Genomic DNA, 24,562 nt, shown 5'->3' with positions numbered 1-24,562 from the left:
TGGTCTTGTTATCATTATTTTTTATAGAAATTATTTAATACAATTAAAAATTTTGTTTTTAAAAATTCAATTAAATTCAAGGATAAAAATCTTAAAATCTCAAGGAATTAAGAAATTATTTTAATTTTTTGTTTATAATCACAGTGATTCCCTCTCGGTACAGTGAAGCTTTCGACTACGGTTCTCTCACTCTCTCGCTCTCTCTCTCTCTCTCTCTGGTCCTATCTTCCATGTGACTAAGAATTAGAGAAAAATTGAAAGAATAATGTAAAAAGAGCACATAATCGGTGGGCCCTGCATATAGGATGAAAAAAAACTTATATTGTCTATATGGAGGAAGACGAAACCGAACTGAGAGAGCAGAGATCGCTGGGCCTTAACTTTACTTTGGCCGCGGACTTCTCTCTCTCTGGATCCTATGGATACAGATACAGATGCAGACACCTATACAGCTACAGATTGTTCAGCACGCTCTATGGGATATGGGAGTCTCCGGGTATATCACTTTCAGATACGGATGCTGTGCGCTCCCGTGCGAACGCAGCGGCCAAACAGAGCGGAAGAATCCGCGTTGACGTTGTATCTTTGTATCTGACAGATACTCGAATCTATTTATTATTACTTTCTGCGGCTGGCCTTTTGTATTGTTCCACGTTGTTGCCATTTCGGTGTGTTCTTGTTTTGCTTTACTAAAAATTTCGTGGCTTTTCGACTTTCCCCTGTATATATAATATATATACATACATTATTCCTTCATCTTTTTCTGCTTTTTTTGTTGTTTGTCGCGGCACACAAACAAAAATCGGACAAGTTTGGAAAATATGGAATGTGCAACGTGGCGTATGCGTGATGCAGCCAAGTAAAAGTGCGTGGAAATATGCGCAAACGATTTTCTTTTTATTTTCAAGTGAAAGTGATTCTGTGAGAGTGCAAAAGTAGAGAAGGGAAAAATGAAAAATGGAAAATAGTGCAGATTCTCGACTTTCCACACCTGTGCACCTGGCCAAAAAGGCTTTCCCCTGGGCATGACGTCACAGCCATATAGAACTCTATATATTCTATACTATGGATATATATGTTTCTGTACATAAAAGAGGGAAGAGAGAAGGCTAAAAGAACGCTCTGGCAACCGCACAATCATACAGTCAATTTGCGCTGTGTTTTTCGGGGCATTAAAACAAAAGCATTTCACTACGAAATATTTATTATCGTGTGTACGAATGTGGAATGTGTTTATAGTAGCCTCCAAAAAGTCCAGCATCGAAAACGCCTTTAACACCACCCACCCACCACTTCCCCATTTTCTCTACATTTTCCTCTGTGTGTTTGCCATTCAAATAGTTTTCTGGACACGTGCTAAAAGCTGGGATCCTTCGATCACTCTGTTGAATCCCCCTCTATAAACTGCTTGTCATCTCTGATGGCCCACTCGATAATCCATCAACCAAAACAACTGGCAGCGGAAATAACAAAAACCAAAATGGATCAGCGGTGTGAAATCAGTTCATTAACGAAATCGATCGTGTGAGTTTGGACATTACGATTCTAGCACCTAATAGATGATATTGTACAAATTGTTTCGGAGGTGAGTGATTTTCGGTAGCTGAAAGATCACTCATTATGGCTTAGGTGAACTGTGTTGAATAGTTTCGATTTTTCAATCCTGATGGAAAGCCAACCTTCAGGGATGATAAATAAAATGAAACCATAAAATAACCGTCTAAAGTTCAAAATTCTAAGGTAAACCAAAGTAAACCACTGCTAAATAGTTCACAAAACAGCAGTAGTTTGTTTATAAAAGTAAAGCCAAACATTTTCCTTTACCAAATATTGGGCCATACAAACAAAATATGGTTTATTAACAAAAATAAAAGACATATTTTAACAAGCAAGAAAATTAGTTTATTGATTCTATTTAAATGAGGACATTTTTTGTTTACTAAAAATATATTTAAAATATAAGTATTTATATTAAAAAATTGGCAGTGTTTGAAGTGTTAAGAATCACACAAACACGAAGCAAAACTATTTAGATTACCTAATTGAAATTAAATAATATAACAAAATATATTTTATTAAAGGAAATACATTTTTGAGCAAATTTCACAAATGATAGGGGAAATGTTTAATCCATATACCTTATAAATAACAAGAATGGAACACAACAAATGATCTTATAAAATTTGGTAAAATTCTTTTAGAGAAGAAATAATATTTATTTTTCGGGACAATCATTTTTTTCCATTTTTCCAAAAAACAAAATCACAATGTTTTTTCTTATTCGCTCTCTTCTTGGACCCCCAAAAATTCGATTAAAATTCCATTAGATTCAAAATTACTTCAGCCTTGATCGACGGGCAAACCTTAACCCTGAATCGGAGCATATAGCTTCCATCCTTTCGGGGTTCACTGGTTGTTGCCTCACTTTTGGCACATCTTGTTTGTGTTTTCATCGTATCCGGCAATCAATTGGCACGCAATCTCGCACAATTCGCCACTTAATTTCTATTTTTAATAACATTAACAACAATCGCGAATGGAGGGCGGGCCGGGGGCGTGGCGGGGGCGGTCAAAAAGCATTCACAACAAATTTAAAATGAATCAAGCGCTTATTTTTGGTGGCGCGTCGGAGGCAACAACAGAAATCATATTTTTAAACGTTTGCTGGCGGATTCCCTCCACGAATTTTGCCTAAGTTTGTAGAGCTGTAAAATTTCAGACTACATTATTTACGGCCTCTCAGGTCAACTTTCTCAAAGAAATTATAGAAAAATCAGAGAAAATCAGATAATATACATATAATGATTTAAAAGCCCCTAAATACAAACTCAAATTATGTGTAATTCAATTTGATTCCGTTGAATCAAAAACAGTTTTAACCAAACGAACATTTCCAAGAAATACATTTAAATTTTTCCTAAGCATAAAATGGCAACTTTATCGTCCTAGAGAAAAATAACTTGATGACAGCAAACATTGAGTTGGCCTGAACTGAATAAAAGTAGTTTGGAAAACCAATTAAAACTAGTATTTTTGACGACATTGGGATTAAAAATGTAAATACAAGCGATTAAGAGCATTTATAAAAAGTTTGCACATTTTAAAAACATAAACAAAAAAAGGATAACAATTTTCCCAGAATATTACAAACATTTATAAAGAAATAAATAATAATACTTTTAATACGTTACTAATATTTATGAAAAATAAAACAAAAGTCCCTTAAGCTTAGTTTTGAAAAAGAGTTGAAAATTAAAAAATAAGTAATAAAGAAGTTAATTATAATAGTATATTTCTTATAAAAAAATAATCGTGAAAATAATCTATAAGATACATTGTTTCCCGGTGTAATTAATAGATGAGTAGAGATCATCAGTCAGACATCAGACAAATGGTTCTTGAGGCTGCTTTCACCCTCATCAACAGCTCCCCCTCCTCCCCACCCCTTTGTCAATGTCATTTCACATACGTGACACAATTCTCAGTGGTGGGGGAAGGGGGAATTAAATTGGGCAGTGTTTTTAGAGGGCGGGCTAGAGGCCAATGTCGGGCGTGGGATAGCCACGATATAATATCAAGGCACGATCCACAGAGGAATTGCCAGCTGTACCACCAAGCAATCCGATCTATAGTATACCTTAATATTCTTTTAATATTTCCCCCTCGCTCTTTCGTTGCCTTTCAGATATCTGTCAACGGGGCTTTAAACCTGGCCAACAGTCGCGGCAAAGATGCCAGTACACCAAAAGCAGGATACAACATACAGCTGACTAAAAATGCGAGCTGTTTATTTAATATAAATATATAGAAGAAAACGCCTTGTACTCGGCAAAAGTCCGCTAGCGAAACACAAACCAGAAGCCCGAAATACTTGCGGGGAGATCATATCTCGAATGTGGATGTGCATTTGGGGGTGGAACCGGGAGACCACAAGATGATGTTCACACGTGCCCAGGTGCGCAAACAGAAGACCACCAACTCGAGCAGCCAGCGACCTCGCAGCTCGGGAGGATCATCGTCCCGCCACGAGGTAAGTATCATCAGAAATTACCTCTAGTAATAAGATTATTTAAGGGGACACTTTAATACATTAATCATAGCTAATTCATAAAATGTATAAATATTAATTTCATTTATTATATTTCATTTTATTTACCATGTCTTATAATACAATTTCTTTAAGGGGCATATTAATACATTAATCTTAAGAAATTCTTAGAATTTATAAATATTCATTTTACTTATAATATCTTTTTTCTAGTTTTTAAATAAATATTTAATTCTGTTTAATAAAAGCTTATATTAATTTTAAAAAAATCGTTTTTGCCTAGTCATTTCAAAATAATTAACAATTAATAGGTATATTTACAGATTGAGACTATTAAAAACGATGTTCGGCTAGATTTTTGTTTAACAATTTAAAAGAATAAAACTAATGGGTAAACAGAGAATTAAGTGCTTTCTCGGTATTTTATTTACCTTATAGCAGGTGTGCTTAGGTATTTAATATAAATTAGGTAGTTCAATGTAAAATGGTTTAACATGTGTAGCCAACTATACTGAAATCTTTCCAGTTGTAATAAACATACCAAAAGATTGTATAAAAATGGAATTTTTTAACTTTCTAATCAAATTTTAAATTAGTTTTAATACAATTTTAAATATTAAAGCACGTGGACAAACATATGTACTATGTTTCCATTTAATTATTTATAATTATTTACAAAATAATAAAATACCAATAAAATGAATGTAAAAATGTAATTTAATTATATTAAAGTAAGACTATTTTATACAACTTTATATTTTTTTTTATCAATATTTTTTAACAATGTTTATAAATTGTGTGTTTTTTTAGACTCGCTACAAGCAGAGCTCCACCAGCAGTAGTGGAGCAGGCAGTGGTCTGAGTGGCAGCAGCGGCACCTCGGGTGCCCGGAGGGATCAATACCGGGACAGGGATCACTATGGAAAGCATTCCTTCGAGCTGCCGCGCCAGCACTCCAAGGAGGAGGCCTATCACCGGGATCGGGACAGAGATCGGGATCGGGAGAGTAGTGCCGGCGGTGCAGAAAGGGGCGATCGAAGTGGCATTGGTGGCAACGGTGGTGGCGTTACTGGCGGCGGCGTCTATGTGGACAGGAGAACCCGCCCGAGGAGCATTACCAATCGTCGCGGGGCCATTAAGCACCAGAAGTGAGTTTATAATTAGATAAAGTTAGCCAATAATTAAATTGTCTAAATTGTAAAATCTCTAAAAGAAAAATAAGAACAATATTTTATTATTTTTTATCCTAAGAATATTTTAATATTAAGTTTACAAAATGGTATATATTTAAATATTTTGTAAATTCTACTGGCAGTTTCAGCATAATTTTTCTTACATAAAAGCTGGTAATATCTGTAATATAATTAAATGAAGAAATGTAACAAATAAATAAGCTATTATTTGTATTATCTTGAAATTAGTTTCAAGTTATTTATTTAATTTTATTTTCAAATCCCAGCGCTACATTGAATTCATACTTTTAACATACTATTATTTTTAAATTTCACTTTCTTATGAAATATTAATTACTTAACTCATATTTTCGTATTTTCTTAATTACTATTTTTATTTATAATAGTTATATCTTCTAAATTTATTTTTGTATTTTTATTCTATTTATATTATTTTGATTTTTATTTTATACTTGTGTACTGCACTGTACTGTGTACTGGAATTTTAAGAGATCTTTAACTTTATTATAAAATCAAGTCTACTTAAATAATTAACAATTGAATTTAATTATTTCTATGCTGGACTTTGTAAAGGATCTCACATTTTTTCATTTGCTCAACAGAACCCACGACATCAATGGCCATCGTTTTGTGGCGAAATTCTTTCGCCAGCCCACCTTTTGTGCCTTTTGTAATTTGTTTCTTTGGGGATTTGGCAAGCAGGGCTATCAGTGCATAAGTAAGTCCAAGTAACTATCTCAAAACTCTTATAATATTAAAAAACGAAACCTTTTTTACAGTTTGCCAGACGGTTGTGCATAAAAAGTGCCATGAAAAGCTGTTGGGCAAATGTTCCGGTTCCGTTTTCACCTCGGCCAGTACAATTGTACGTTTCAAATAATTATTTAGCCACGAAAATAAATTCTAAGCCTCTGTTCTTCTTTTTTTAGTTACTGCGCGAACGTTTCAAGATCGATATGCCACATCGTTTCAAGCCCCACACTTTTATGTCACCCACTTTTTGTGACCATTGCGGATCGTTGATGGGGGGATTTTTTATTCAGGGCCTTAAATGTGAAGGTGAGTTCTTTAGCATCCATTTTATATGATATGTCCCTTAAAATATTGCAACTAAAATATTAGCACTTTCTAAAATGATTATTTAATAAATCATGTTAATTTTCTGATTGAGTAAAATATCCGATGAAAGTTCCAGATTTTTTATGAACGTAATTTAAATCACAAAAAATATTTTAATTTATGTGTTTTAAATCTAATATATTAAATTAATTAATTTTTTTAGTAAGAAGTGCTATTATTTTAAAAGCATTAATTTTCTTACTTAATCCTGTTGCGATTTTTGCATTGGCTAATTTTCTCTCGAGCTTTCGCCAGGTGGCACCATCTGTGCTTGAGGTAAACCGCAAAGCTTTTTATAAGAAGCTTTCCCTTTTTAGTGGTTATAACAACCTCAGAGGGATGTGCTTTTTCTTCTCATCAGAAAATGTAACGGTCAAAAAAGATATAAGGGTAAAAACAATGATAATAATGGTAAATCCCGGCTATTTACTGGGTTTTTTTCTCGGCATTGAATGTATATTTACATCGATGTAAACAAAGAAAGAAAGAAAAGGTTAGAATGTATATATTTATAAATTCAAAGGTAGCAGTAGACAATAACATTTTTTGTGATTTTTTCTCTGAACTCAAGAAGAAGGAAATAAAGTACAATTTTACAGATTCGTAAATGTTTCGAAAACGTCTCATTATGGCAATTAATGATTGCGACCCATTTAACGAAATTCCCCGAATAAAATATATTTTCCTGTGCAAATTGGTACAACACTGCGTATGCGTGATACACATATACCCATAACCAATTGTAATTTCATAAAATCTCTGTTCTGCTGGAAAGTGCAAGCAAAAATAAACCCACTTAAGATATATGCAAAGAAGATCTCGTAATTTTGTCAAGCAAAACGAGGGTGTGCTTGTGCATTGTGCAATATTATTTACTCTCTTTTTATTTGTCGAACAAAGGAAAAAATACTTTCACTCGCTGTGTGCGATGCGATCAAAGCGGAAATAATGCGAAAGCCAGATTAAGCTGAAATCGCAACGTGTGTATAATAGATAGATAGACAGATAGCTAGACTGCATTAGAAATCAATTTATTGCGACTTTGCCAGCACACAAGACATAAGAAAAAGCGAAAAAGAACATGGCGTCCCGAACAAGACGAAAATATCAACGCAGCCAAGAAAAATCATGTCATGATCAACGGGTAATATACCCATTAATCTCTTTAAAACTGTGATTATTAAAGTTGGGCAGTAAAATAATATCGATGTTTCAAAGCCTTTATTGAGCATTTTGTTATCTACTAAAAATATACAAATATGTATATTTCAAAATAAGTTTTTAATAATCACAGAAAATACTGGCATTTAAATACTTGTAAAAATTAATTTTGTGAACGAAAATGTTCGAAATGTGTTCTCAAATGACTATTTTCAATCATCCAAACACTATTAAAAATAATGTGTTTTTTTAAGTGCATAGAGTAATCCCATGGCTAAGCACTTTTACAAGTGACATGCCAGGAATGCAGTTGCAAAAATATCGCAAAGAAATATATATATTCCGCCGATTTCCTCACCCCTCGTTTGCAATAAATCGCAAAGATTAAGTACTGAGGCTGAAAAAAACCAAGAAAAAAAAAGAAAACCAAAAAAAAGAAGACAGAAGAGCATATTGCAGTTCTATTTCTAGTTGTTTGGCGCTTTCCACATCTCTTCCTCTTACTCGCGAGTCTATAAATGTACTTTGCGGAACCGAAAAGCGTCACCATTAGCATCGCATGTACGACTTCGAGTGCTATGGGCACCTCTCATGTGAGATACATCCTACGTGCGGCATTTCTGGCATTTGTTTTCGATTTCCTCGCGTTTCGAGGGGATGGACAAATTTAGCCAAACATCTTGATAGCAGGTGCTACCAACAGGCAGATTGATGATAGTCGCCCAGGAGGACCTTTAGCCAGCTGCCAAAAGTCCATGTTGGCGAAAAACTTAACTGATATTTTTGGCAGTCTTTGATTTTCAATATACTTAGAAAATATATTTTAATTTTCTATGTTTTTTTTTTCATAATAATCATAGGAACTTCTTTAGTTATATATTTTTATAAAATGTTTTTGCCTAAATCTCTATAAAATAGTTTTAAGTACTTGTTCTCACATTTTATGGCGACATGTTCACAAATGATCTCTTCTGTTTCTTTTTCATCCAGAGATCTAGAACTAGTTGAAAAAGACATTTCGCTATTCATTGCACAAATGAACACTTTGATGTTTGATTACACTTGCCCAATTCGTTTAATTTATGACTTATATACATTTTAGTGACAATTAATTGGTCACACATTTTATGACAGCGAGTCTGTGGACTTTCGGGTTCTCTTTTTTTGTCTATTTCTATCGTGTCATCTAATTGAATTCTTTTTTCCGTTGCTTGAAATTGAATTTATTTGGGTTTTCCGGCACTTACATTTTTTAATTTTTTAACTCTTGATTTTGTAAGAGAAAATATATTAATCGTACTTCTATTCTCTAGTTTCTGTGATATCTCAGGAAAACTTATGTTCTGAAATTTTGTATTTATTCTCTAGTGAATATTCCTACTTTATTGTAACACGCAAGTGTGATATATTTTATGTTTCGCAAACTTATTTTAGTTAATTGTTCCGCATATTTTATGACAGCCCGACTCTCTTTTCTCTGTTCTCTCGCATATTAGTTTTTCGCTCCTCGTTTTCTCTCTCGTTTTTCGCTTTTACTTTCGCTGTGCAAAAACGACGAACAGCATTTTCAAACACACGTCAAAAATGTTTTTGATGCTTTTTCGAAATTCGAAAAACCGCTCGCCTTCGTGTGAAATTTATGGCGTGTGTGTGTGATGAAAATTCTGAGGGGCATATTTCGAAATTGGCAGATACGTAGAGATGATCGAAAGAAGAAGAGTAGTGGGCAAAATGGTGATCTGGGCCTCTGTCTCAACACGGATACAGATGCAGAGGGCACAAGATACAAGATACAGATACAAAGACAGCAATACTGTGTTGCCAAGTTAGCCTCTCTCTCCACACAGACGGACTTCGAATTTTCCCGTGAAAATCGACGTGTGTGCTGGTGTTGGTGTTGGTGAGTTCAGGAATCGGAATTGAAAATTTTCTGCGCTGCCTTTCACATTTCAGTAGTTTCCGTTAATGCGTTCGCCACGTCGACTTAGCTCCTTCTTTTTTTTCCTCCTGTCGCGCTGACGGTAAAAACCATAACAAAAAAAATCCAAAAAATATTACACTAAAAGGAAAATACAACGAAAAAAAAAGAAATCACGCACCTTGCGTTTGAAGTGGCTAATAAAAAAACGAGTATAATTATAAAACGGTACAACAAAACAAAAAGAAAACTGTCAGCAATTTATGCGTTTAAAATCGCTGAGGAAAATCGCAGACAACGACTCGTGAGCGCTTACGTCATGCGAAAAAATTTATCTCCTACATCGGATTATATATCTATTTCTATATGGCACATGTGGGCAATGGGCAATGGTGAAATCCAATAATAAACATATATCGAGCGAGAAAAGACCATTGGAATAATTGAAAAGCCATCATCGATTCCAGCTGACCTTCAGCCAATGACAGTTCAATTTCAAGAACTCTTTTTTCGTTCTAAAAAAAAAAACTACGCCTAATAGAAATTTTTAATATCAGTTGAAGCATAGAATTGGCCTGGAACCCCATTTGTTTATCAATTTGAATAAACAATTTGATTAGCTTTCATTTTTCGCAGGAATTTAAATGACTATACATCTTTTTTATTTCCATTTTGATTTTCTAACAAATTTAAGATGATTCGGATTTAACCAAAATTTAAAATCCATAAAGTTACAATTTAAGCAATCAGAAATAATTCCTTTGTAATTTTTTTTTTAAACAAACAAACAAAATATATCCTTGAAAAATACCATCATATTTATTTGCCATATTTATTTCCCAAAAAAATTATGCGGAAATCTGCAATTTCGATCGGACTGCTCTTTTGGCCAATTAGGCTATAATTAATGTGACTTCGGTATTGCCAAATGCTGGCACATTATGACAGCCGTTTTGAAATCTCTAAAAATTGTATAATTAAACTGCGGCAGCGTCGGAGGGCGAGATACATACATACAAATATGTAGTATGTACGGCAGCCCCAAAAATACATATTTCAAGCAAGCGTTAACCTGTGAAGAATAAACTGAAGTGCCACCGAATTTATGGCCGAATCTCTGCCTCAGCACCCAGTCTAAATTTATCATCTTGCCCAATTGAATGTGGGATTAGCCATTGCAATTAAATTGAGTTATTGACATCGAGTTGGTTTGGCCGGAAATCGAATTGGAATTGAAATTGAAAAGTTAGGCAATTAAATCGGTTTAATTAATTAACGATAGACAAATGTGCGAAATGGGGAAGTACAGTGGTTACCAATTATAAACTCCATTAATTCTTAGCTATTTTATTTATAGATCTTTGAAAATATATTTATTTTTATTTCCGAATTCATTTTATTTTTACATTTTTATGTCAATCCATCTTTTATCCCGACTTTTATAAAGTAGCTTAGATTTTTAATTGGTCAAATTAAATTTTTCTTATCATTAAATACTATTAGTAAATGTAAATAACTTATTATTAAATTTTCATAATTTGTATCTTTGTCATTAGTTTTTATACCTGTTACTCGTAGAGTATAAGGGTATATTGAATTCGTGAGAAAGTGTGTAACAGGTAGATGGAAGCGTTTCCGACCCCAGGATCACTAAAGATTTTTGAAAAGTATAAATGCAATTTTGTTGTGTTTATTTATACCTACCAAAATGTAGAAGAAATTTTTTAAATCGGACCATTCGTTAAAAAGTTATGAGCAACAAATGGAATTCAAGCAGTGCATGCATATCTCCGTCTCCCTCGCACTATCTTTAGCTGAGTAAAGGGTATCTATTAGTCTATTAGCATTCTCTATTGTTTTTTTAGTCTTTTACATCTATTAATAGTCAAACCCAAATGTGCCATTTAGATAAAGATATTTATGTACGATCCCATCCGTGAGCAGCGTAATTACTATTAAAATATGAGAGCCTAAACGAACCGAAAGGAAACAACTGAGCTAAAAACAGCGGAAAAGCGCCGGAAAATAAGCAAACAAAAATTTCGAACAGAACGTCTTAGTGGTTCGTGTGTTTTTCTTTATTTTTGTGTGTGTGGGTGTTTTTTTTTTTGAGTGACTACAGCAACAAGATGCCGCTGTATTCGGATTCGACCAACTATTACTACAGTGGCGGCAGCAGCCAACTGTATTCGCCGTACTATAGTTCCGGTTTGGGCCTGAACTTGGGCCTGGGCTCGGGCTCTTCCCCCGGATCGAGCTATACGTCCAGCTACAATCGCTCCTATCCGGCCAGCTATATGGTGCCTCTGAGTCCCAGTTCGCCGCGATCGCCGAGTAGCTATTCGAGCGGCACTTCCTCAGCGAGCAGCTCCCTCCATGGCTTGGGTTCCAGATACCAACCCAAGTTGACTACGATTACGGAGACGGGCAGGCACAGTGGTCACAGCAGCCTGATGCCCCTGACCCGCATCAATTCACCCAAGTACAGTACAGCCCCGAGTTATAGTTCCTCAAGCGGCGCCAGTAGTAGATACATACCGGCAAGACCTATAGCTATAAATACAGCCGATATCGATGTGAGTTCTTCCAGATATCGCAGGGTTATCCCGGAAAAAGAGCCGACAGTCAAGGAGGAGGTGGTGGCTAAGCGGAAGGAGAAGGAGGAAGAGAAGGAGGAAGAGAAGGCGGAAAAGAAGGAGGAACCCAAGGCCCCCAAGGAAACAGATCCTAGATCCAATCGCAGATCCACCATCAAACGAAATCGCCCTGTGGTCCGACTCTCCACCATACGCAGACGCAGCAAGGAACGCAGTGCCGAGAGTCCCAAAAAGGAGCCACAGCTGGTGGTGGAACATCAGTTCAGGGATCTGCCCCCAGCCACCGAGCCCAGTTTGAGTTGGCGCCAAAAACTGGCCGAGGAACTGGCCGCCTTTCCCACCACCAGCAACAAAAAGTCACCAGGAGAGCTGCTACGTGAGCGATTCTACATACGAGACGAGAAGGAGGAGGCGGCGCCCAGTCTCAATCAGGCCAGAGTCCAAGAACTAACTAGGCCACAAAGTGCTCAGAGGACTGAGAGCCGGGAACAAAAGAGTTCTCCGGGCGAAAGGGAAGAGGAAAAGGATAAGGACCTGGAAAAGGAGGAATCGGATCTCGAGGAAATGCAGGAGACCATTCGCCGCCTGAGCCTCGTGCAGTGCCCCACATTTCATGACATTTGCGAGGATATTTCATCCGATAAGATCGATGATGATCTGAATGCCGGCGAGCTGCGACGCCGGGCCTCGATTATCCAGGAACAGGAGCAGGAAATCCTAAACAAGCTGCAGAAATCGAACTCGGGCAGCTTCCAGCTGATCCACCTGGAGCGGCGGTCCAGTCACGATAGCACCACCACCAACGATGAGGATCTCAAGGAGCGGTCGAAGCGGCGATCGAAGAAGAGCAAGAAGCAGCGGCACAAGATCACCGCCATTGTGGAGGTGGAAAATGCACCACAGGCTCAGCCAGTGGATCATCATATGCCCAGTGTCTTGGAGTTGAACGAGGAGAACCTATTGGTGCAGCCCTTGGTTTCGATTTCCGGTTCAGGTTCGAGCTCCACCCCGAGTCCCAGTCCCAAGCCAAAGTTCACCGTGAATGTGGAGACGGTGGAGGAGCATCATCAGATACACAAGGTGTTCAAGTTGCCCAAGAAAAAGACAGTGCCCAAGGAGGATGGGCAGGTGGAGGAAAAGGACGAGTCGTCGTCGTCGTCTCTGCCCGAAGGATTCATGAAGGCAGCGCCCAAAACAACCAAGACATCGCCTTTGAAGAAGGCCAGTAAGCAGCAGAAACAGCACGTGAGTGAGGCACAAATTTTCACCTTCGATGAGGCAGCCATACAGCAGAATCAGCAGCAATCACAGCCCAAAACCGAGGCCAAGGTCGAGGGCGTGGCCACACCCAAACCCATTCGCAAGGCTATACAAAAATCCGAGAGCGGCGAGGACTTTTGGTCGCAAATCGGTTCGCGGGAAACGCTGTACATGAGCAATCGCAAGAAGGTCTTCAACGAGCGACAGGAGCAGCTGCTGGAGGAAGAAGTGCCCAAGTCACCAACCACGAAGACACCAACGACACCGAAACTCAAGTCGGAAATTCTCATCGAGCTGAAGACAACACCTTCGAACGTGACAACTGCTGGTAAATCGTCCATACCAAAGCTATCTTCAATACCACTAACTCCAACGATTGTGAGAACCAACCAAGTGGAAGGACAGAAAGCAGAAGCAAGCAAAATACCAACAAAAACCAAGGCTATAATAACACCAACACCTGAAGTAGACGCTTCAACAACCGATGATATTAAATCCAAGTCAACAATGCCTAAGAAAGACTTGCCAAAATTAATAACAACAGAGGAAGCCAAGTCAACAATGACAGCCAAAACGACAGCTGCAACACCCACAAAAGAATCACCAAAAACACCACAAAATAAAGTGAAAACATCACCCAAAGCTGAAGAGGCGACTGTGCTACTGAAAACGGATACACCAACAAGAATAGCAGCAACACCACAAACAAAACCAGATACACCAACAAAGGATTCAACACCACAAATCAAAGTGGAGAAACCAACGAAAGAATCACCAACAACGAAGGCAGCAACACCAATCAAGGATTCACCAACACCACCACAAACAAAGGATTTACAAACAAAAAAGGCTGTTACACCAACAACTCCACAAGTAAATGTCGAAACTCCCACCAAAGATTCACCAACAAAAAAGATTGCTACACCAACAACACCACAAATAAAAGTCGCAACACCCACAAAAGATTCTCCAACAAACAAGGTTACTACACCAACCACACCACAAGCGAAGGCAGCTGAATCAACAACGCTATCAAAAGTTGACACACCAGCAACATCACAAATCAAAGCAGCAACAGCACAAACAAAAACTGACACACCAGCAACAACAGAAATCAAGGCAGCAACACCACAAAAGACACCACAACTTAAGCCAGCCGCAGATGAGGCCAAGTCAACAACACCAGCAACAACTGTTGCTCAGGCAGGAAAAACAATATCACCCAAGGGGGTGAGCAAGCAATCTGGCAACGCCGTAGCCATGACAACAGCAACACCAACAGCAACATCAACATCAACAGCAGCAACAGGCAAATCAAAATTGAACGAAACAGCAGGGCCAAAAATAAATAGCGGGCAGCCGGCCAAGTCACCTGAACAACAACAGGCAACGGCAGCCGCAGTCGAAACGAAAATAAATAAAACAACGCACAAGGAACAACAGCAGCAGCAGCAGCAGCAACTGCTCGAGACGGCAGCAACATTGGTGCCACAAACGGAAACCAAAACGAAATTGACGGAAGCCGCTGAGCCAACGGGCAAGTCAAAGGTGCAATCACCGAAAACGACAAAGCCAAAAAGTGCCGGCAAAACAAATGTTGGCAAAAAGAAAGCTGCAACGCCAGCAGCAACAGCGCCAGCGGCAGCAGCAACAGCAACAGCAGCAACAGAAACTGTAACAGCTTTGTCTGAGAGCAATGTGACCCCAATCAATGCCGATCAATTTATAACTTTGGCCCCCACAAAGGCGGCCAAAACATCGCCGAACAAGCAACAGACATTGCAATTGCAAGTGCAACACGAGCAGCACGAGCAGCAGCAGCAGCAACAGGCCACAAATGCGTCATCGCCGGCGGCAACAGGCGATGCAACCACAACGCCCACAACAATAACAATTGGTGTTGCTGCTGTTAATGTTGCTGTTGCTGTTGGTACTCTTGGTGTTGCTCCCACCGATGCTGCTGCTGCTGCCTCTCTCAGCAGCAGCAACAACAGCTGCGGCGAAGGCGTCGGCAATAATTTATCAAAGTTTGCAACAGTATCGAATTTGGCACAGTGTCTGCGAGACGTTGATGCCGAGCTAGAGGACTATATACCCTCGTCGGCGGAAAATAGCCAAGACGACGACGACGACGACGACAGCAGCAGCAACAGTTGCGACGATTATTCCAGTGTTGACGGTTGTGCGAATTTAAGCGCCAGCATGAAGAAGAAGCAGCGCAAGGAGAAGAAGAAACAGAAGGCGAAAGCCGCCGCCGCCGAAGGAAAGCGCTTCGATCCGCACAAGAAGATCAAAATCGATACGACGAACAAGTGTTATGTGAAGGAGGAGGCGCCACGCTATCCACTGGTGGCCACGCCGCGTCCCCTGTGGAAGCGCGAGAAGATCGTCTATTCGGATGAGAACACCGACGATGAGAGCGGCAGCGAGGAGGGCAGCGGCGGCTCCCTGGACGAGGACAGCGACGACGAGAGCGGCGGCGACGAGGAGTGCAGCTCCTCGAGCAGCAGCGCCAGTTCCGAGGACCTCGAGGTGGGTGGCGCCGCCAAGGGTGGGGCGGGAACCACCACCACAACGGTCGTCGATTCACCCAGTTCGGCCGGAACTCTGGGGGTGAACAGCGGAGGGGGCGCCTCCACCTCCAGCTCGCCGTCCATCATCCGGATGAGCACCTGCAGCAACGATTCCGGGTTCGAAGGCGGCACCGCGCCCTCCAGTCCCAAGAAGATGTTAGGTAAGGATTCCGGTAGCCGATCCCCTGCGAAATCACCTCGAAAACCGCGGGCAGTTCAGTAAATACACCGAGGAAAACAATCACAGCAATCGGAAATACTTTTTCATATCAAAAGGAATATCTTCACTCTTAAATTATCAAATATAAAAATATACAGTTTTTCTCATTTCTATAAAATAATTTGAAACATATTTGAAGTATTTGTCAGAATTTAAATAGAAAATATACAAATTTTTATTCATTTCACAAACGCACAAATTTTTACAAAACATTTCGAACCAGGTTTATCAAATTAATCATTTTATTCCAAAACTTAAAATATATTAAAACTTTTATTTCAAATAACATTTCCAATATTAAAAAAAAAAAAATCTAAAAACTTAATCAACAAAACTTTACGTCTTAAAAACAATTTTTTTTGAGTTTTTTAAAATATTTATCATTTAATTGCTTTATATTAGAATTTTACATATTTATATTTATAAGAAAAAATCTATTTTGACAATTAAAAAAGCTACTTACTCAGTAATAATATCTCAGTATATAACTTTTTAGTAAGCTCTCAGAGAAATTTTATATTTATTTTGGATATTCTTTAATTTTCTTTGAAAAGAAATTAAAATTACCTATTGCTGTATTTTTTTCTTTCTGTGTACATCAAATCATACCCCTTCCCCTTTGCCTCCGCTGGTTACTTGAGTGTGCGGCACGTGTCCGGATCAAAAAAGAGCTTTCGACTTACTGTCTATGCCAGGCATTTCGGAATGCTTTCGTTTTCACAAAAACACAAAACACCGATGTATAGATATGAGATATAAGATATAGGACATAAGGTATAGATAGCAGCCAGCCTCAGGCATGCAAACAATTCTGGGGAAAAATAGAGACACAAAAGAAAAATACATAAACAAAGTCATAACGATCAATAGCTAGTATATCATCCGGGGAAAACGATGCCCCGTCTATAAGAACATATTCTCGGGTAGTCGATGGCATAGTAATGCATCGGAACTCAAAGTGTTAACTAGGAAGTGCAAGTACTTGAAATTTATATTTTCGCTGAACAATGCAACGGGTTCAACGACCTGCAGCTGGAGAAAAATTGTGAGTTTTCCCATTAGGGCATGAAAATGCTAAAAGTTTCATATTTTCGGGTTGCTATGTGGAATTCGTTGGTTTGATTTTTAATGGTATTTTTGGAAAAGTCGAATTTTCTATTACAACATGATTTAAACTATTACATAGATTTTTTATCTATTTAGAACATATTTTGTATTCTATTATCATATTAGTGGGATTTTCTCTTTATGTTTTAAATTCTGTAGAGGTTGTTTCTGTTTTCTTTAGTTGGATTTTTTAATGTAGTGTTTTTTCAAGTGGATTTATATTTTCCTAAAGTACAATAAGTTACTATTTTCTAGTTTCATTTCCTTCCTAAAATTTATAGAAAAAAGTGCTATTTTACCAGTCTCCTGTTTGTTTATGGTTTTATTTATTAGCTTTGTTACTCACTCTGTGCGATAGTGAATATGGCAAATCGACTTCCTATTTCTATCGCTCGATTCGTGTTTTATGTAATTTTTCGCCGAGAATTTTATCGTTGCTTACTGTTCCGTGGTGGCGTTTCCTTGATTTTTGTGCGAGAATTTGCTAGAGATCCGCTGCCAGAAGCCGCAAAAAAAGAAAAGAAAGAGAGGAGAAGAAGAAAAAGAATCGACAAGTTGGCATTTTACTTTTAGCCAAAACAACAAATGAAAACAAATTGTTTAGGTCATCGTCGTGTCTGTCTGAGCAGAGAGAAAGCTTTCGCATAAAATACATATATACATTCATATATTCAGATATATCTGCAGAGATACTATATGGTATTTAGACATTCCCCTGCAGTTGATTTAACCATAGAAAACAACGCAGTTATGGGCTTTGTACAAATACAGATCACAGATTATATAAAATTTCCTCAAAACGCGCGAAAATTCATTTGCTCGCTGCCACACTGCGTATACGTGATATCCGGGCATCCGCCTCATTTAGTTGGAAATTCAATCAAAGTGGGCAGAAAGAATGGCGAACTCGCATTGTTTATGCGAGCAGAACCTCCTACCCGAAAAAAAACAGAGGAAATTCATGTCTTTAAATCGATTTAGCTGCACTGAGAACCATAATCCGCTTTTTTTTTAACATTTTTATTGAAATTGTGGAAGCAGCCAAATTTGTATTATTTTTCCCATTCTTTCGAAAACCTTTGTATATGATCTTCAATATCTGTTTTAATCAAAGATACAGTTGAATTTCTTAATTCCGTGAAATCAGGTTTTAAATTTTTGCAGTCTGTCATCTGCTAATTTTTTAATTATTTTTTTTTGAGTAACAATTAAAAGCAAATTCTAAAAACTAAAGCTGAGATAGAATCATTTTTTAAATACATTTTTCTGTGATATTTTTTTTACATTGTGATATCCGTATTTGTGTATGTAATATTGTTCGTTTTATTATGTTACTCTTTCAGAAATTATTTAAAATTATTTAAAGAAGGAAAACTAGTTTCAATATTTCCCTTTTATTCTGTTATTATTTTGGTGGAATTTAAAATTCAATTAATATGGATTGGTTATTAATTAGAAGGTGTACCAATATTTTATTGTTATAAATAACAATATTATATTAATTGAATTATCATATAAAGGCGATTATTGATAGGAAATTAAAACCAATCCTCTTTCACAACTGCAAATTTCAATTTCTAATTAGTCTATAAGTTGATGGGTGCGCACATTTGCTAGTAAATTTCCAATCAAGAAACATTTTCCTCGAGTCGAAAAAAGCGTGCAGCCAATAAATCGCAACAGAAGATTGGGTAACCCGCCCAGTCTGCCGCAACAGAAATTTAATAATAATTTGTTTGCAATTAATTCCCCTCCAATGCGACGCTATGCGTGGGCTTCCCATCCACGTCCACATTTTCGCCAACATCCGAATGAATATACCGAATATACGTCGAAAATCGAATCGAAACACGCGAACCAGAATGTGACGTGAATTGTCACAAGAAATGCGAGCGGCTCACGGCCAATTTATGCGGTGTCAATCAGAAACTCATCGTCGAGGCACTCAACCACGTGAAGCGAGGTAAAAACCAGACAAAATGCACAAATCACAGTCGGAATGGGAACGATGGAGGCCAAATAATATTCATAATTTGTGCCTCGAATTTATGGGCCTGATTTTGTTTGAACAGAATTTAGGATGTGTTAATTGTATGACTGGAAACCAGGAAATTGTGCGGGCAAAAGTTTTTTTTACCCAAGAAAAATCTTTAAAAAATTCTAAAAAATATATATATTATCTGGCATTTATTTTTAATAAATATAGTTAAATAATATTCAAAAATGTTTAAGAGACCAGAAATAATCTGAGAAGTATTTAAAATGTTCTGTCAAAAGAGGGAAAGATTTTTAAAAATATTTAAAAACAAAATGGATCTTTTTTGGAACCATTATGTATGCTATTTTCCTCTGAAAGCTTGTCAAAAATAATAATTTTTGAGTATTTTTATTTTTTTTACCACACGTATTTTAAATTATAAATTAATTGTACAAAAAAAAAGCATCGCATATCTTCGCTTCTGTCAAGTGGATTTTTTTACCTCTTCAAATGGTGTAATATTGTAATAAAAATGAGACATCGTTTTGAGACCGTGAAGAAAATCTCGATACGTTTCACAAGAATTACTCATATGTTTATTTAAGAAAAACTTTTATAAAATTTGTTCACAAAATTAAGAGTTCACAAAAACTATAATTCTACAAACAAAATTAGCCCCAAAAAATAAAGAAATGAATACAGATCGAAGATATATAAGATCTTTGTGCAAAAACCCGACTAATATTCTCGAACAATTAGGAGCCAGAGAAGCCCGTGACTCGCCCAGTACACCGCCCAGTTTGAATCCAGCCTATAAAATCGAGGCCAACGAAGAACACGATGGTATGCCGAATTTAAATGATATTAGCCCCACATTTAGTAGCCCCAAATTGCACTCAAGTGACCAACGGCAATTACTCACAAACGAACATAGTCCATGTACTTTTTTTAGTACTATACATTTAACTAACTTTAACTTTATTTAATAACTTTATTCTCTCTCTCTCTTTCTGCACCTGTTTAAATATCTTGCTGTCTCGATCGCACAGAAACATCATATACATATTCACAATTCCAAAAATCCGGACGTTTCACTGCGCCAGCAACAGTAATACCTAGATTTAAGAATTATTCGGTAGATGATTTCCACTTTCTGGCCGTTCTTGGCAAAGGAAGTTTTGGCAAGGTGAGTTTTGCTATCTGTTTTCTTTGATTTTCTATACTGAATAATAATTATAAATAATCTTTGACAGGTTCTGCTGGCTGAGCTGCGTGATACCACGTACTACTATGCCATCAAGTGCCTGAAGAAGGATGTCGTCCTGGAGGACGACGATGTGGACTCGACGCTTATTGAACGCAAGGTCCTGGCGCTGGGCACCAAACATCCCTATCTGTGTCATCTGTTTTGCACCTTCCAAACGGAGGTAAGTTTTCGCAAAAGTAATTTGTTTATTTATAGTTTTTTTGTTAAGTGGTGCTAAATGACGAAGCTTTATCTTTAAACATCTTAAATGTAAATCAATTTATTTTATTTTTCAAGTACTTTATTTTTATTTATTTTGTAAAAACTTTTTTGATAATATTGTGATAAGATGAATTTAATGAAATATTTTTAAACAAATGTCAATCTTTCTAAAATGAATAATTAAGAGTAAATAATTTTAATTTATTTACATTTATATTTTTTTATAAATATGTGGAACGAAGACTGGAAAATTTATAATTTATTTTTTTTAATAAAATTTAAATTTTATTTAAAAAACAATTTTTTGTTAAAGAAACTTAAACCTTGATTAGGGTCACCATGTGTCAATGACCCTAAAATAAAGTTTACTCATTAAATGAGTTCTTAATTATAATGTTGGTGTAGAAGAGGAAATCAGCCTATTTTAATTAATTTAAACATAAAATTATTAATAATCTATTTAATATATATAATGTCCAGATAACAATATTCAGATCAAAAATGGCAAGGTGTTGTATGTGCTCTTTGCACACTTTCGGTTTCCACTGCGAGGCAATCCTCAGGTGGGGGTCACCACTCGAAGGTGTGTCTGCTCTCTTGATCGATATTTATCATATAGAACAATCGATCGGCTGGCTATTTTTAGCCAGAGGAAAGGTAAAACGTGCTATAATTAGATCGCTGGGGTCTGGCCATCGATTGGGGCACACGACGTCGATCGGACATCATGTAGATCAGGGTGCCTGTCCGTCCGTATTTTTTTCTTGTGTTTGTTCTCTTAATCCGAAATTTGCATCTGCATCTGCTGCTGCAAACGCAACTGCAACTGCATCGGTGTCTTGCATTGACACCGATTAGAAGGTATTTTAATTATTTATGACTTTGGGGGACGATCTCTCAATCTCAATTTCGAATTCAAATCTCTCGCTATAAGTCTCTCGCCCATTCTCGATCTTAAAACAATGTTCTTTATATTCCTTTTATATTCAGAGCCACTTGTTCTTTGTGATGGAGTATCTAAATGGCGGTGATCTCATGTTCCACATCCAGGAGAGCGGTCGCTTTTCCGAGGAGCGGGCCAGATTCTATGGAGCCGAAATAATCTCGGGCCTCAAGTTCCTGCACAAAAAGGGCATTATCTATAGGTATAGCATTATGATTTATCAATTGTTATATTTTAAAGCATATTTTTGTTTTCCATCAGGGATCTCAAACTGGATAATGTCCTGCTGGACTACGAGGGACATGTGCGAATTGCCGACTTTGGCATGTGCAAATTGCAAATCTATTTGGACAAGACGGCCGATAGCTTTTGCGGCACACCCGATTATATGGCGCCCGAAATCATAAAGGTAGTTATCTTTACGATATTTTATTTTAAAACTGCAATAATGGGGTAGTTAAATATTTTATATATTATTTTTAAGGCTATTTAAATAATAATTAAAGTCGCATGCTTAGAACGTGTTTTTTATATTATTCAGTATTCAATATAACATTATTTGGGATGCTTAGAAAATGGTTTTTACATTATACTTAATACACTCAACGGTTTTTTCATAATTTTCAATATTTTTTCGGTGTTCAAGAATATGTTTTCCATAATTTATTATCTAGATATTTCTACAAATTGTGAGGACCCTAGCAGTTTTATTAAATTAAAAAAATATTTTCATTAAATTAGGGTGAAAAGTACAATCAGAATGTGGATTGGTGGTCGTTCGGTGTGCTGCTCTACGAAATGCTGATCGGACAGTCACCATTCAGTGGCTGCGATGAGGACGAGCTCTTCTGGTCCATTTGCAATGAAATTCCATGGTTCCCAGTCTATATATCCGCCGAGGCCACCGGAATACTCAAGGGGGTAAGATAAAAGAATTTTTAATAAAATATAATATAATATTAATTTTAACTTTTACGAATAGTTGCTGGAGAAGGACTATACGAAGCGTATTGGCTCGCAATATAGTCCAGCTGGTGATATAGCTGATCATATATTCTTCCGCCCGATCGACTGGGGATTACTGGAAAAGCGGCAAATCGAACCGCCCTTCAAGCCCCAAGTGGTAGGTTTTTTATAGTTATATAGCTTAGGACTGATTACTAAGTGTGTATACCTTTTAAAGAAACACCCCCTGGATACGCAATATTTCGACCGGGTCTTTACCAGGGAGCGGGTGCGACTCACCCCCATCGATAAGGAGATACTAGCCTCCATGGACCAGAAGCAGTTCCACGGCTTCACCTACACAAATCCTCACATCACCCTGGACTAAATCTTAATTAATACTATCCTAATTAATTATTTAGAGCAACAGTATTTGTATATGTAAATATTTATTATGGAACAAAAAAAAAACAAAGATTAACAAACGAATATGGAAAAGGAAATCGAAATTTTAATACCTTTTAGCTAAGCCTTAAAACCCACTTAAAAATTTGAGCGTAATTCTAGTCAGTTAGCTTTACTTCTATGTCTAAGTCTAATTGTACAGATATCCCTCCTCATATTTACCTATATACTATATACCTATGCATATATATCTTTTTTTTTCGCAAATTATATTTGTTCTGAATTTTAGCGGCTAAGCAAAAAGTCTACGTCTATGAGAAATAAAAAACTAAGAAATTTAAAAAAATAATGCGGCTATGGAAAAATGGTTGTTGAATAAAAACAATGTGTCAATCAGATGGGATTGTGCTTTAGCTACCGTTAGATGCGTTTTCCAGAGATTGTATTGCGTACAGTGCGTTTCGAAAGAGTAAGTATTATCTTAATTTTTATACATTTTCCCATGTTTTGAAATAATTGGTAATTTCAAAGATCATCAGTCAAATAGTAATTTATATGATAAAATATAGTTTGTGATAAAAATATTTTTATAAAATCAATAAATCCTTAAAGTATTTACAGATAGTATTAGGCATGGAAATATCTTTATATCTATAATAATAAATAATAATAATAAATAATCTTAATAACACCTAATTTACAGATAAATTAGATTAGATTAGATTAATCTTTAAGGTTTCTGCTTTCATTTTTTACAGCCATGACACGCACTGTACCGGTGTTTAGCCGGACTGTCCATATGCATATGCAAATGTGGAGCAGTGAGAGTGATCAGCGGAGCGTTTGTCAACTGCGAAACGTAGTGAAAATTCTTATCCACGCTTTTCCACCTTGCTAATCTGCATAGAGAGTTAGCTCTTTATTTTTTTTATTTGTCTTTTTTTCAATGCGGGTGTCTTTTGTCTTAATGCTAATGAGCCGGAGATGTGTGTTACCTTTTTTGTTTGGGTCACCAGTGGCAGCGAGAGTGGACGGGTTATGTTTTAATGGGCAGTGTAATGTCCCAACTCTCGGCTCTCGACTCTCGGTGAACCAGTTTAATGTCAATCCACACAAAAAAAGGCATTCAAAGAATCATTCTTCTTTACCTGACATAAATCAGTTAACAAGGCAACCAGCCAACAAGCCAACATTCATTCACACTCACTCACTGACTCACTTGATGTTTTAATAAATTTGTGCTGCCCATAACATAATAGAGAAAATAATGGAAGAAAGAGCCACAACAACAGGCCCCCAAACAATAAACGTCCAGGCCCGGCCAGTTATGTTTTTATTTTCAATTCAAAGTGTTGGATTTATCATGCACAGTGGTGCTGAAAATATATTTTTCTTATTTGAATGGTGGTCGGCTTTGCCCGACCCTTTCAAATACAATTTTTTTTCAGATTTCAAATAAACATGTTTTTTTAAAATTACTTAATTTTTAATATTATTTCTAAAATTTCCTGGATATTTAAAATTAATACATATAAATTAAAAGAAGTTTTACAAATAATATTAAATAATTATTGTAGGGCTTAAATTATACTTTAAAATTTTTGTGATCTTTATTCGAGATAATCTC

The 24,562-nt window shown here is 36.8% G+C and overlaps 1 protein-coding gene across 5 annotated transcripts; it reads left to right on the top strand.

Moving 5' to 3' along the window:
• Nucleotides 1-528: 528 nt before the first annotated feature.
• Pkcdelta (Protein kinase C delta) lies at nt 529-23,333 on the top strand. Of its 5 annotated transcripts, XM_017149858.3 has the most exons (16): nt 529-668; nt 1,342-1,524; nt 3,686-4,030; nt 4,859-5,196; nt 5,844-5,959; nt 6,021-6,106; nt 6,171-6,300; nt 19,058-19,159; nt 19,934-20,017; nt 20,224-20,360; nt 20,428-20,601; nt 21,633-21,787; nt 21,847-21,994; nt 22,327-22,506; nt 22,568-22,708; nt 22,769-23,333. In XM_017149858.3, exons 3-16 carry the CDS (start codon nt 3,935-3,937, stop codon nt 22,916-22,918), a joined length of 2,037 nt encoding a protein of 678 aa, XP_017005347.1. In that variant the 5' UTR covers nt 529-668; nt 1,342-1,524; nt 3,686-3,934; the 3' UTR covers nt 22,919-23,333. The 5 variants fall into 5 exon arrangements, with proteins under 5 accessions (XP_017005347.1, XP_070074685.1, XP_017005349.1 ...); XM_070218584.1 differs by lacking the exon at nt 1,342-1,524; XM_017149860.3 differs by lacking the exon at nt 529-668 and having other exon boundaries at nt 718-1,524; nt 20,314-20,360.
• The last annotated feature ends 1,229 nt before the right edge of the window (nt 23,334-24,562 follow it).

Source organism: Drosophila takahashii, chromosome X (assembly GCF_030179915.1).
Source record: "Drosophila takahashii strain IR98-3 E-12201 chromosome X, DtakHiC1v2, whole genome shotgun sequence".
Lineage (NCBI taxonomy): Eukaryota > Metazoa > Arthropoda > Insecta > Diptera > Drosophilidae > Drosophila > Drosophila takahashii.
The sequence above is the reverse complement of the archived record's forward strand: the minus strand, read 5'-3'. Positions and strand labels throughout refer to the sequence as shown.